The sequence below is a fragment of the Ranitomeya variabilis genome, chromosome 5 (assembly GCF_051348905.1).
Source record: "Ranitomeya variabilis isolate aRanVar5 chromosome 5, aRanVar5.hap1, whole genome shotgun sequence".
Lineage (NCBI taxonomy): Eukaryota > Metazoa > Chordata > Amphibia > Anura > Dendrobatidae > Ranitomeya > Ranitomeya variabilis.
In genome coordinates, this window is record NC_135236.1 from 293,055,242 (window position 1) to 293,070,063 (window position 14,822).

The 14,822-nt window shown below is 40.0% G+C and overlaps 1 protein-coding gene across 2 annotated transcripts in view; it reads left to right on the top strand.

Moving 5' to 3' along the window:
• Positions 1-2,128, top strand: part of PLXNA4 (plexin A4) — a 1,056,784-nt gene extending 1,054,656 nt beyond the window's left edge. For both annotated transcript variants that reach the window (XM_077264448.1, XM_077264449.1), the window contains one exon: positions 765-2,128. In XM_077264448.1, the coding sequence (XP_077120563.1) occupies positions 765-860 (96 nt within the window). In that variant the 3' untranslated portion in view covers positions 861-2,128. The remainder of the gene's footprint in view (positions 1-764) is intronic.
• Positions 2,129-14,822: the final 12,694 nt, after the last annotated feature.

Below are 14,822 nucleotides of genomic sequence, written 5' to 3' on the forward strand. Positions count from 1 at the left end.
AAAAAGGCTACATTTGCACAAAAAGTGCGGAATACACTGAAAATAATGGGAGGCATATGTTAGCGTTTTTTCACATTTTTATCACGTTTTTATAGCGAAAAAACGCAAAAAAAACGCGAAAAATACTGAACGTGTGCACATGGCCTTACTCTTTAACTAGATAAATGAAAATACTTCTATACACATTAGACTAATGTTGGCTGAACCTGCCATTATTAACTTTTTTGACTGACTGTGTAATAGATATGGGGGCTCAGACAAGAAATGTTGGTGAGGGAGTTAAAGATTCCTCATGTTTAAGACTCCCAATCGTTTTCATCTTTCTGAGATAAGCCACTGCCATATGACTCTCACGTGGTGAATATGAGCACTTCTGTGTATGGGACATGTGGTCATGAAGGCTGCTGGCCAAACAATCTTCTGAAGCATCATTTGACCTAAAACTATCTCATGTGTATGATGAGTTAAAGAACAATTAGACAGAAATGGGTATTTTACGGGCGCATATCAGATTTAGGATAAAAAAGTGTAAAAAAGACATTGCAATTTCATGATAAGCTATATTTTGCATTGATTCACCCTTTTTTTTTATATCCAAACTTTTTTTTCAGGTTAAACATTCCATAATTCTAAGGCAAAAATAGGGAAACAGGATCCATAGGCTGAATATGAATAAACTTCAATTTTTATTTCAATCCATTAAAAATTATATAATTCTGCATATACTGTATGTTAACACTTGTATCTTTCTTTTTTTTTCACAGATTTTAACAGCTTTAGATCAAGATGACCAAGCTGGAAAGCAAAAACTTGCCTACAAATTAGAACAAGTCATTGCCCTGATGAGTATAGACAGCTGAAAACTGTTCTTCCAGGGTACCCTGGAAGGGATAAACCAAGCCGTGCCTCAGTCAAGATTGTCATCTTTACCAAGTGCAAGTTCGGATTGGCTGGATGCAGGGTCTTCTGCTTCCTCTTCTTCCTTCTATGAACCTCATGGATAATACAAATAAGGGAGGACTTACAGTGTGGAAAGCATTGGGATACAAAAACATTCTAGTTAAGACCTCTGCTTCCAGAAAAACTATTATGCTATCCAGTACGGAAAGCAAAAAGGTCTTACATGCTGTGCTGCTTTTGGCTTCTTTCCCTGCCATGATTTGGTTTGGATGGAATATGAACCAAGTATTAATAAACCATAAAAAATAGAATCCTTCTTTGGCAGAAAAAGGCATTATTGATATCCCAGCTACATGACTCAAGATGTATCTTCATGTAAACCTTCACATGGAGCATAAAACAAAAACTATCAAAATTCCTTTAATCTATCAGAGGCCCTTAGAAGAAAGAAGTTATTCTACTTTTCTTACCATTTTCCTCATTCAACCAACCCAAATAAGTTATTGTCCTGCAAGCTATTCAATGCATCTGCTTCATTTCAATATTCCCAAGAAACTAAAATTGTTTGATAAACTCAAAGTATGAAGAAACAACAAAGACCATGCAGATGGCTTTCAATATCCATACTAATGACTTATAAGCTAGGTATAAGAAAACATCATACTCCAAAGCTCGGTTCCATCTTACAGTTCATTGAACATTGATCTTCAGCCTCAACAGTTTTCATCATAAGACACAAATACCAATAGCTGTTCTGTTTAATTTGGTAAATGTGCACCATCTTATGCTCCAGGTTTAGAAATTGGTCGGTTTAAGTGAAGTCCTCACATTCCAAATGGTACACTCAAAGCTTCAAGGTTATTTGCCTGTAGAGTATATTAATAATGGAGGGTTATATACTAAGACCTATTATAAAAATACAAGATGATGTATTACGTATGTTTGAGCATTTGGATCCATTGTTTTACATACAGGCAATTACCACTGGAAGCTGTTGATGAATCAAGGTAATTGAATACACTTTAGCACAATTCACTTTAGACCTAATACATAATGTAAGATAGGAGAAAAGTTAACTTTTCATCCATTTACACACAAGGAAAGTCATTTTCACTCATCCAGTCTTGGGAGGATTAAACTTGTTCTCGAAGGCTTGAAATATAAAATACATCACTTGTTTTTAAACTGCCATTTGGAAAAAAGGAGCACAAAATTACAATAATCATGCAAAAAAAATAAATAAAACAATATCAGCACAATTTTTATTTGGAATGACAGAAAAGAATGTCTCCAATTGAAAAGATTAGCATTGCCTGTGAATGCAACCAGCATAAGTGACAAGTAGCTACACATTTTAAGGCTATTGCTTTTAAATTCCAGGTGATTCCAACACGGTTACTCTAACTTGTTTTGTAATTTTGCAGAATTTACAGTTCAGTATTTTAGAAGATTAAACTTTACTTTTTCTTTTTTTGGGACAGTAGTAACACATGGAAATCTTCCTATTCTCTGAGCATTTTTTGTATTAACTAATAAATTACATATCACTAAATCAAAGGAATACACTAGAATGAATTCAATTTGGAACAAGCTGGAAATTGATACAAAACAATTGGTTCATCTATATTTTTGTTGATAGCACTTAATCCCTTATGCACCTTATTTGAACTTTTCATAGTATTTGCTTTTAATTAGCTGATGGTTACTGAACTCCACTTGCCATTTAATTGGAGTTTGAAGCTTTGGATGGATACTCTAATACCAAGGGGAAGGAGAAGCATCACACACAAAGGATTGTAGACAAAACCAAAGGTTATGGTGGCACAACATTGTCACATCTCAAAGGCTTTCTTCTCATCCTCATGAGGATAGTGATGGAAAGGACAAATCCGTTTGCATTTGTGTCTGCTCCAGTCCCGATATTTCGCATGAAATGTAAGAAGATGATAAGTAAACAATTGGATTTGCACAGCTGTACAGAAAGAATACAAGTAGACCACTATGCTATCTAACTCAATCAACCTTTATTTGTATGGTACATATTTTTTTCCGATTTTTGTTTTTTTCAAATAAAAATGGCAACCTCAGACAATTAAAACGTTAAGAAAAGAAAATAAGTACATATAGAAAATTGTAACTTTTCGTGTTGACCATTGTGAGCTTCAAAGCTGCCTGTCTTTATACCCTTTACTTTGTTATTTCTTATTCTGACCTTCTTCTTGCCTTGAGATCTGCCAGATTTGTGCTGTGAATGTGTAGGGTCTTGGCCCTGGAGTCCCAGAGGTACATACCTTAGCTTTCAGGGTTTATTTTTATTTTATTTTTTATCTGAAAATAAAGCATGTTAATACAGTTAATTCTGAGAGAAAACTAAAGCCTTGCTGATGATGTGGATGTGGTTTCCATTTTATTCCTTCCTTTTTAAGTTCTTTCCTTTTATTTTGTCTGCCTGAGAGCATTGATCTGAGTGGTTTGTCATGTGACTATATTCAATGTTAAGGTGGAAACTTTATCAAAGTCTTCAAAATAGATTAGGTTTATGAAATGAACAGATAGTGTTGCTAAACCTGTATGATGCTGTACCTTATTCCGTAAACCTTTAAATTCAGCCTTAAACAGAAATAGCTTTAAGGCTCACAAATATATACAATGGTTGAGGTCCTAATCCAGGCTACCTAAATAATACACAAGTTGCACTGGAATTAAAAAACAAAACAAAACAAGCCTATTCCACTCTTTCCCTCATGGGGGACCATTGAAGCCTGTTGTACAAAAATAAAGACTGAGTGGACTTCAAAGCGAGGGAAATGACAAAGAATTCTCAATTGTATTTCCTGGTCATAAAAATATTAATTTAATTATTCAAAGCATTTTCCAATGAAAAAGAAGGAAAACAAAAAGTTGATTTGGAGAACAAATTCAGACAAAGAGTTAATTATTTAAAGTTAAAAGAAAAATATACCTAATAGATAAGTAAAATACCTCCTATAATTAATATTAGGTTTAGCATAAAGTGTAAAATCTAGCACACGTGTCATACTGTATGTCATCAAACCTCTTGGTGTTTAGTTAATTTTTCATTTTGTGCATGCATGACAAACTCTAAAGTGTCCCTCAATACAATTTACAAATTGCATATTCAGGCACCAGACTCCACCAAGCTCTGATAATGTACAAGATCCAAGGACATCACAAAATTTAAGTTGAAATTACATAAAAAAAAGTATATTTTCCCTATTTTCATAGGGATTACCTTTTCCTGCTTTTATACTCTTTCCCCATCCCCTCAATAAAATCTTGTTAACTTTCTTATCTCCCCCCACTCCCCTTCTTCTCTCCCCCACCCTTTCCACCCTTTAGGCTTATATTGTGTGTGTTTTCTCCCTTTCAATACCAATAAAAACAATTGAACAAGAAAAAAGCATATTATATAGCATTATGAAAAAGTCACTTCCTGGACAGAAGTTCTCTGTTCTGTATCGCATGTGTGTTGTATCGACATGCAAAAGAGATGATGCTTTTATCTACAGCTTCAACTTCAGTCCGGTGACTTAGAGTCCTTGGATCTTGCGCTATGCTTATGGAAAAAAATATTTATCCAATATTATGATTATGGTTCTTTATGCTAATACATGTATCCGTTTCATCATTAAAGTGTATAAATGATGTCAGAAGTTAAAGACGCTGTAAGTCTGATTAAATCATTAAAATGTAAAATTGGTTTTCCAAGGATTTAACATTTATAGAGTATCCTTAGCATAAGCAATCAATCCAAGAAAGGTGGGATCACAAGCCCCAGAAGCCCATGGAACGCTAGTGCCTTTTCACTGCAGTACCATACTTAAAAGAAAGTTAGTAGAGGCAGTGAAAGTGTGTTACATAGATGCTACATTTGCACCTAAAGACTACATAGTCAATGTTCAAGCAAACCTAAAAATGTTTACTAACATATTGTCATTTCTACATTTTGGGTGGAAAGCTTCTTTAAAAAGGAGTCTGTCACTCCTAAATAAATATATGCAAAATAAACTGCTAATAGAGAAGACTTGACACATATAAAAATCATACTAACAGAATACATTTTAATGTATTAGCGGTTGAGAAATTGACTTTTAATCCATATACAAATTAGGGGCCTATGCTACACCCTTGGCTTAGCCATTGCTCAGTGCACTGATACTCCCTCAATTTGCATTTTTAGCTCACTGATACTATTTGACAGCACTCACTTCCCCAGGTGATTGCTGCCTGAACTCAATCTGCAATCTGGAACAGGTGCACTGACACATAAGTAGCCCAGTGGTGTGCATACAATATGGGCACTCACTGAACCATGGATTTTGTCTGTGGCCACCACTACCATGATTCACCTGCAAATGTAGTGACCAAGTGGCTTCAGGTAGGAGGAGGGAGTGGAGAACATCTCTTATATATGTCTTCTGACATCATTCCGTCAATGCAAAAGGATGCAAATTGAGTTCAGGCAGCGATTGCACTGTCAATCAGGATCAGAGTGAATGCCAAAAATGAACATTTTAGGGCATAACGGTGGACTTAGCCCTTGATAATGCCAAGGCTGCAACAATGTCTCCGGATTATGGATTAAAAGAATGGATTAAAGTCAATTTCTCAGCCACTAATACACTAAGGCCTAGGTCACACTTGCAAATATGATGCGAGAAACTGGCGCAAGCCTCTCTCATCAATACCTGGCAATGCCAGCGGCACTCAGGACCGGAGTGTGCGGCTGCATGTATTTCTGCACACTCTGGTCCCGAGTGCCGGTGGCATTGCCGGGTATTGATGCGAGAGACTTGCACAAGTTTCTTGCATCATACTCGCAAGTGTGACCCCGGCCTAAAATGTATACTGCTGGTATGATTTTCATAGGAGAAAGTCAACACCATAAATTTTTCAGTAATTTATTTTGAGTTTTGTGGGTGACAAACCTAAATTAGCTATGCAGATCATTGTGTCACACTGAATGTACGCCATGTGTACGTATGTGTATACTCATGTTCTTTTTAATATGCTAAGTAACCATTGGTCTGTGTCATAATTGTGGAAAACATTTATTTAACCTCTGAAAATGGATTGAAAGGTATCATTTTTCTAGTTGACAATTAACCGTACATATGGATTCATATAAAGTTTAAAAATTAAAATAATGATACTGACTAGTTCCAAATGTTTGATGCAGGGCATTAAACTTCATTCTGAGAATACAGACCTTTCTGTGTGATTATACTATTAACTTAAATCTAATGTGCTATATGGTCATTTGATTAATTATGACTGACTGAAAAGGCTTACAGTGAGATACCATCAGTTAAATTTTCACGTTATTGAATTTTACCTTTTTTTCTCAAAGGGATTTAAAAATTTTAAAAAAAGGTTCTGAGTTATTTTTGTACCATGAACAATCCTTTTAACAATATTGTTGTTTGATATTCCATCAAGGCCTAAATTGACTGCCAAAAAATTGTAAGGCAGTACGTACAGTGGATGATCACCATTTGCCCTTGGCATGCTTTTATATTAAGCTCAATAAGACCAGAGCTCTGACCTGTGACTAAGATTTAACTACAGAGCCTACAGGAACAATGAAGTAGTCTAAGACACACCTCCTGTCTCATGATTGGTTCAAATTGCTATTTCAGCCCTCCCCCTGCAGATCCGCTTCTTTATATTGTGTAAAGCCCATGCTTATTAATTGTTTCCCAGGAAGTCAGTAATTAGATTACTAAACCAACAGTAAGAAAAAGAGGATTATTAGGCAATTGCCACACATATACTGAAGGGAATGAGTCTTAGTACGGGAAGCCCGGAGTGTTGCTTTAAATTGCAGTTTAGTTAAATTAGCTGGGTTAAACGTGAACAAGTAGAGCAAAATAATAAAGAAGACTGCTTATCTGCATTATATATGTGTGGCTTTAGAAATGCATATAATATTATGGTAATCTTTACCATTACAGCAAACAAATATTTAACAGATCTCTCCAAATACTAGTGTTACTTCTGATATAGTCCACATAAATCCCCACAAACCTTATTTGTTTGCAAAACTGTTTCTATTTTTATAATGCTAATCCAGTTACTTACTACTTCCTTGGATATAAATCCTCTTCCTTTGTATAAATTATATTCCTCCATTATAGTGACAGATATTCTGCTGGGTTATACTGCTCATCTTTATAGATGCATTTTATTGGCTTAGTTAACATGGTTTATTGCGATCCATTAGTTAACAATCCTCTAAGCGTCTTCCAGGTTTATAGATATCTAAAAGAAGTTGGAAAATCCCAAGATTAAAGTGATTATGACGAATATTATCTCAAATTATTCTATTGGCGTTCTGTTGTCTTCCTGTTGCATTGTATTGAATCTAATGATTGCAAAATGTGCAGTATAAGATGCCTTCATTTTCATATCCATTAAATAGTATTGTAATATTTAGAAAGTCTGCCCATAAAAAAGCTTGCAAAATATCTATGCAAGACAAAATCTTCTTCTGACCAGGAATATTAATAAATACTCTTCAAAGTAAGAACTCTGCACAAAACATTTTGGGCTACAAGAGTTTTTGATAAAGTTTCCACCTGTATAATCATTACTTTAGAGTTCAGTGTTACTGAGAGCCTCAAAGAAATAAAAATACATATAAGAATGGAGGTTTTTATTATCCTAGATATACTATTTAAATTGGAAAAAAAGAGTTGTAACTTGGTAAAGGCAAGCTTCTGTAACTTTGTTATAATTAATTGTATACCTGTGTATGTAAATATAATGCATTCCTATTTTGCAGTCCAAAACAAAGGAAAAAAACAAACTATTTGTAATATAGAATAAAGTTTATTTAAAAAAAAGTGTTATTATTTTTTCATTTTACATCAACTAGTTGAACAGAAACTAATGTAAAGATTTACCCTTTTTTGAAAGACTGAGAGGGCAGTGAATGACACAGAAATTTCATTTTTGGGGTTTTTCTGAATCCTTGGGTCATGCACTACCCCCATAGATACTACATTAGTCTTAAAGAAGTTGTCCACTATTTGGACAACTTCTCTTACCGCTCACTGGGCCTCTGTAAAATAATAACGCTTATAGTCACCTATCGTGCTGGTGCCATTCCGTCGGTGTTGACAGATGCTCTCCCCCGGGCTCTCGTGCGGTGTTGTGACACATGACACCGGCACCCAATCAGCTCTGGAATCATTGTCCCCACCTCCTTTCGAATTGAGCAGGAAGGGGAAGTCTGAGATTAGCTGTAGCCTGGACTTCCTCTTCATGTTCGATTTGTCCAGCGATTGGGACGATTGGGTGTGTCACAACACCAAATAACAGCCCCACGGAGAGCAAGTGACAACACTGTGGGAACGGTGCTGGTACAAGAGGTGAGCATAGGCTTTATCATTTTATGGGGCCAAACATTTTTATCAAGAAGGGGTTGTCCTAGTGGAGAACCCCTTTAAGTATATTTCCGAATTAATATACAATAAAATAAAATGGTTGACTTTAAATAATCTACTAGCACAAATGTATAATAGAATAACAGATTATATTTTATGTAGAATAGCCCTTTAAAAAGTTACTTTAGACTTCATTAGGAAACAACATATACACTTATTATACTGTCGATGAAGATGTTGCAATCTCGCTCAGCTATAGTTGTAGCAAAAAAGCAAACTCTAGAAGCACCCTGAGTGATTGATCATTGCACTGAGCAATCACATACCAAATTACATTGCACAGGCACCTTAATAGAATGTGAATGAGTGGCTGTGCTACAATACTACTGTAGTATGATACAGATTTAGGGTACAGAATACAGGTATTTAGTTTAGGGTAAGGTTTAATTCCAATGGTCTCCTTCTTTATTGACAAGGCCCAAATGGTTTCAAGTCACAGACACAGGATTTAGCATATATACTTTGGTTTTGGGATAAGGATTCACTATGCAGGCAGAGGCTAAAGCTGCAGAACAGAGAATCCAAAGCTCAAGAGTGCAGCACATAGCTTGTCTTTTCATGTTCCTAGTGATCAAAGTAGTTTTAACAGGCTCATGCAGTATTGGAAACTCTGAGTAACACGACATGAGTACAGTAAACACACCCCGATCTCAAGCTTCAGGAACAGATTCAAGGTTCAAAGGTTGGTAATTAGAGATGAACAGATCTGCAAATTTCAGGAAATTTTACTCAGAGTTGATCCTGTTTAGGTACATCAGGGGCTCTGCAAACGCAACATAATGCCCGTAGATTATTCTATCAAAGTCTGCATTCCAAAATGACGCTCCTTCCCTTCCGAGCTCTGCCATGTGCCCAAACAGTGGTCCCACCCCACATATGGGGTATCAGCCTACTCAGCATGAATTGCAAAATAAATTTTGGGGTCCAATTTCTCCTGATACCCTTGTGAAAGTAAAAATTTTGGGGTGAAAAGATCATTTTTGTGGAAAAAATATGATTTTTTTATTTTCATGGCTCTACATTATAAACTTCTGTGAAGCAGTTGGGGGTTCATAGTGCTCACAACACATCTAGATAAGCCCTTTGGGGTCTAGTTTCCAAAATGGGGTCACGTGTGGGGGGTTTCTACTGTTTAGGTCAGGGCCGCCATCAGGGCATTACAGGCATTACTGCAGTATGGGGCCCGGTGATGAGGAGCAAAAAGGGAGGCCCGAGCATGCTGGCACCCCGGTCTGCGCTCTGCTCGGGCCCCCCTGACATTTTATTCAGGCTGCCAGTGGGGCCCGTGAGCTGGAGGGGCCTGGGGTCAGAGCTTACATAAGAGCGGTGTGTGGAGGATGCAGAAAGAGGAGCGTCATTATCACAGACTGACTGGGAGAGGCAGCCAGTGCTGAGCCACAGGAGGGCGGGACTTAGTTTCCACTATCCAATCCCTGCTGAGCACGGGCTCAGTTCAGTGTTCCACCAGGCAGTTACAGTCAGTGAGCCTGAGCAGCAGGAGCATCGCAGCCATCATCGGGTGAGTGTCTGAGCCTGACTGCCTGTGCTGGTGAAGTGTATGGACGGTGTCTTGACAGGCTCCAGTCCACACATGCAGCAGAGGCAGCCTCTGACACGATCAGCCTTACTATCGTCACAGCAGCTGGCCCACTGAGGATGCTGCCATAAGGCCCCGTCTCACATAGCGAGATCGCTAGCGAGATCGCTGCTGAGTCACAAGTTTTGTGACGCAACAGCGACCTCCATAGCGATCTCGCTATGTGTGACACGTACCAGCGATCAGGCCCCTGCTGCGAGATCGCTGGTCGTGTCGGAATGGCCTGGACCTTTTTTTGGTCGTTGAGGCCCCGCTGACATTGCTGAATCGGTGTGTGTGACACCGATCCAGCGATGTCTTCACTGGTAACCAGGGTAAACATCGGGTTACTAAGCGCAGGGCCGCGCTTAGTAACCCGATGTTTACCCTGGTTACCAAAAAAAACAAACACTACATACTCGCCTTTCGGTGTCCAGGTCCCTTGCCGTCTGCTTCCTGCTCTCACTGATTGCCGGCCGTACAGTGAGAAGTGAGAGCACAGCAGTGACGTCACCGCTGCGCTCTCAGTGTACGGCCGGATCTCAGTCAGAGCAGGAAGCAGACGGCAAGGGACCTGGACACCGAAAGGCGAGTATGTAGTGTTTGTTTTTTTTGGTAACCAGGGTAAACATCGGGTTACTAAGCGCGGCCCTGCGCTTAGTAACCCGATGTTTGCCCTGGTTACCCGGGTGCTGCAGGGGGACTTCGGCATCGTTGAAGACAGTTTCAACGATGCCGAAGTCGTTCCCCTGATCGTTGGTCGCTGGGGAGAGCGGTCTGTGTGACAGCTCCCCAGCGACCACACAGCGACTTACCAACGATCACGGCCAGGTCATATCGCTGGTCGTGATCGTTGGTAAATCGCTAAGTGAGACGGGGCCTATACTCTGACCCATCTGTATCAGCTATACTGTAGATCCTGATAAGAGTACAGCGCGGTCTGTACTGGTCACCCCTCCCCCCTCACCTCCTGCAGAGAAGCATAATAAGGCTGCTGAGCTGAATCTGCCTCCTCACAGGACACAGCAGCCCCCTTCTCAAGCTTCCCACAGGTGACATTTACACCTCCAAACTGCTCTGATAAACTTCAGTCTTCTGAATTGAGCTCCTGTGTCCTGTCAGGGGGCAGATGGGGCACAGCAGCCTCATCCTTCTCTGCAGGGGGGCAGCAGGATACTTCTCATCAAGATTTATAGCTGAGGAATAGGCTCACCTTCCATGTCATGGAAAAATAAATACACACTAAATACTGTATATATACACATACATACACTCACACGCACGTGCACTCTAAGGTCGCCGGGATCACACTTGGGAGAAACTCGCAAGAGTCTCGCATCTCAATACCCGGCACTGCCACCACCACTCGGAGCGTTGAGCTGCATAGAAATACATGCAGCAGCACACTCCTGTCCCGAGTGCCGGCGGCAGTGCCGGGTATTGAGATGCGAGACTCGTGCGAGTTTCTCCCAAGTGTGATCCCGGCCTTATATATATATATATATATATATATATATATATATATATATATATATACAGTATATCTATCTATCTATATATATATATATATATATATATATATATATATCACAAGTACAGTATATGCAGAAATATGCAAAACTTCCACAGTATTACAGAAAAAAAGTAACTGTGGTTGGACTCCAGCTTGAGAGGCTAGTGGGTGAAGATATGCAGAGGGAATAAAGGCTCTTAGTGCTCGCTCACACGAGAGTAAACACGGCCGAATGCTATGTGATGTTTATCGGATAACGCTCAGCATAATGTTATACTATAGGGCAGCGCAGATCTGTGATTTTTTTCTACAGACGAAATTGGTCTGTGGAAAAAAAATCAGCAGCGTGTGAAACATCAGGCTGCATTCAGCTGTCATCTGAGTGCAGTCCAACATCCATGGCCTCAGACAATGGAGAAATGAAGTTCTCTTTCTTCTCAATGTGCACCAATTATCTCATGCAAGAGAATCAGATGACACTTGGATAAGAGTTTGAGCCAAGTGTCAGTAGCATGATTGAGCCGATTCTCTCACATGAGAGAATCATCACTCATGTGACCCCGACCTTTTATATACCTTAATTATTCCTAATATTCCTGAAGACTTTATAATATAAGTATCATTCTTCCCAAACCCACTGACCTAAGCAGGGCCGCCATCAGGGCATTACTGCCCTTACTGGATGGGGCCCGATGAGCAGAGGGGGCCCTCAGCATGCCCCAGCTGCAGGATTCTGCCAGCTCAGTAACTGCCTGTGCATCCTCAGACGCACAGGCAGTTAAAATTTGTTTCCATGCGGCAGATTACTCCCAAACGGCAACAGTTAAGTCACCAGCAAATCTGCCGGCAGCTGACATCACTGGGCACATCGCCGGCGTATGACACCACTGTCATACGCCGGAATGAAGGTCCATGCCTCAGATGGATTATTTTTTTTGTAAAGCCACGGTATGGGGCATATAATAATAATAATAATAATTATATTTCTATAGCGCCAACATATTCCGCAGCACTTTACATTTTAGAGGGGACTTGTACAGACAAAAGACATTGCAGCATAACAGTAACCACATAGATCAACAGATACTAAGAGGAATGAGGGCCCTGCTCACAAGCTTACAATCTATTATTCACTATGGGGCTGCATTATGCCCCTATGGGGGGTCAATTATACTACTATGGGGCTGCATTATACCACTATGGGGCTGCATTATATACTGCTATGGGGCTGCATTATATACCACTATGGGGCTGCATTATATACCATTATGTGGATGCATTGTACTACTATGGGGCTGCATTATATGACTATATATGATTATAGGATGCATTATACTATTATGGATGACTATGGGGGCAATATGGAGACACATGAGGCAAAATGGGTGGACACGTGGGGTCCAGAATGGGAGGACACATGGGGTCCAGAATGTGGGATTTTATTACTGTAGGGGGTAATTAAAGGACGTTATTTATTAGGATACTGTCTTCAGTGTGGGTGAGGAGAGGTCCTGTTACTGTGCAAGGCAACACCGTCGCTTTTTTCTTCATCTGGCGTAGTATAGAGATTGGCTAAAAATTGGGGAATGTGCACTAGATAATTGTGTTATTTTCTGCAGAGAGGAGTCCTGGCTTTAAGAAGTGATGGTGGTCTGCACTGGATGAAGAACAAAAGCAAAGATGAAGGACTTCAAATACAGACGTCACCGATGAGTCAGTGTGTTACCTGTACACTTACACTATATACTGTATACAGAGCTCATGTGTGTAATGTCACCGGTGATCACTGTATTACCTGTACACTAACACTATATACAGAGCTCCTGTGTATAATGTCACTAGTGATCACTGTATTACCTGTACACTGACACTATATACAGAGCTCCTGTGTATAATGTCACTGGTGATCCCAGTATTACCTGTGCACTGATACTATACACTATATGCTATATACAGAGCTCCTGTGTTTAATGTCACTGGTGATCTCTGTATTACCTGTACACTGACACTGTATGCTGTATACAGAGCTCCTGTGTATAATGTCACTGGTGATCACTGTATTACCTGTGCAAGGACATTGTATGCTAAGTACAGAACTCCTCTGTATAATTGCATTAGTATTGTTTGTTTTTTTATTAATGATCAGTAGGGTTGAGCGACTTTTACTTTTTCAGGATCGAGTCGGGTTTCGCAAAACCCGACTTTGTCAAAAGTCGGGTCGGGTGAAATCGGCCGATTATTGCGAAAAGTCGGGGATCCGACCGAAACACGAAACCCAATGCAAGTCAATGGAGAATCAAAGTCGGCAGTGAGTGGAGGACAGGAAAACACCAACAGAGCCCATTTTAATGCCAAAAACATCAATTCTTGTTACTTAAGCTTGTCAATCTTAATTTACCTTATAATAATAGTAAGCCATTGGAAATTTGGTGTCATTTGGCAACAGTTGTGGGGGGAGTAGGGCTGGCTCAAGTTTTTCGTGGGCCCAGGAAATGCGGACTATGTCACGGCGGTGGAGCAGGGAGAGGTAAGTATTTCAACTTTGCAAGTGCTGTGATCCTGAGCAAGCAGGGGGGGCACACTCGTTCGCATTGCCACTGGCACAGGGCCCATCAAAGTACGGCGTTGTGATTGACGGCGGGGGCGCCTCCCACCGGCAGAGACACTTTTGCATACTATGAGGGGCCCTGTGCCAGTGACGTCGCCAATGAGTATGCCCCCCCACCTGTTGAAGGAACCTGCACTTTCATCTGCACCTTCCTCTTTGTCCCCATGTAAGGTGGTATAGTGTTGTGAATTAGACTTTTTTGGCTCCCTCTTGTGGTCACTAGTGATATGACTCTGGGATTGTCTTTCCTCAGTTTGGCACCCACCTGGGTCGTTAGTCCAGGGGTGTTGCTATATGAACTTCCTGAATTCTCAGTCTGGTGCCTGGCATCGTTGTAATCAGTCCTTTCTGTTTGCTCCTGTCTGCTGGTCCTGGTTCTTGCAAAATTAAGCTAAGTCTTGCTTCCTTGTTTTTTGGTTATTTGCATTGCTCTTATTTTTTGTCCAGCTTGTACTAAATGTGATTCCTGATTTTGCTGGAAGCTCTAGGGGGCTGGTATTCTCCCCCCGGGCCGTTAGACGGTTCGGGGGTTCTTGAGTATCCAGCATGGAAATTTTGATAGGGTTTTTGCTGACCGTATAAGTCATCTTACTATATTCTGCTATTAGTCAGTGGGCCTCTCTTTGCTAAATACCTAGTTCATTCTTACGTTTGTCTTTTCTTCTTACCTCACCGTTATTATTTGTTGGGGGCTTGTATCCAACTTTTGGGGTCTTTTCTCTGGAGGCAAGAAAGGTCTATCTTTTCCCTTCTAGG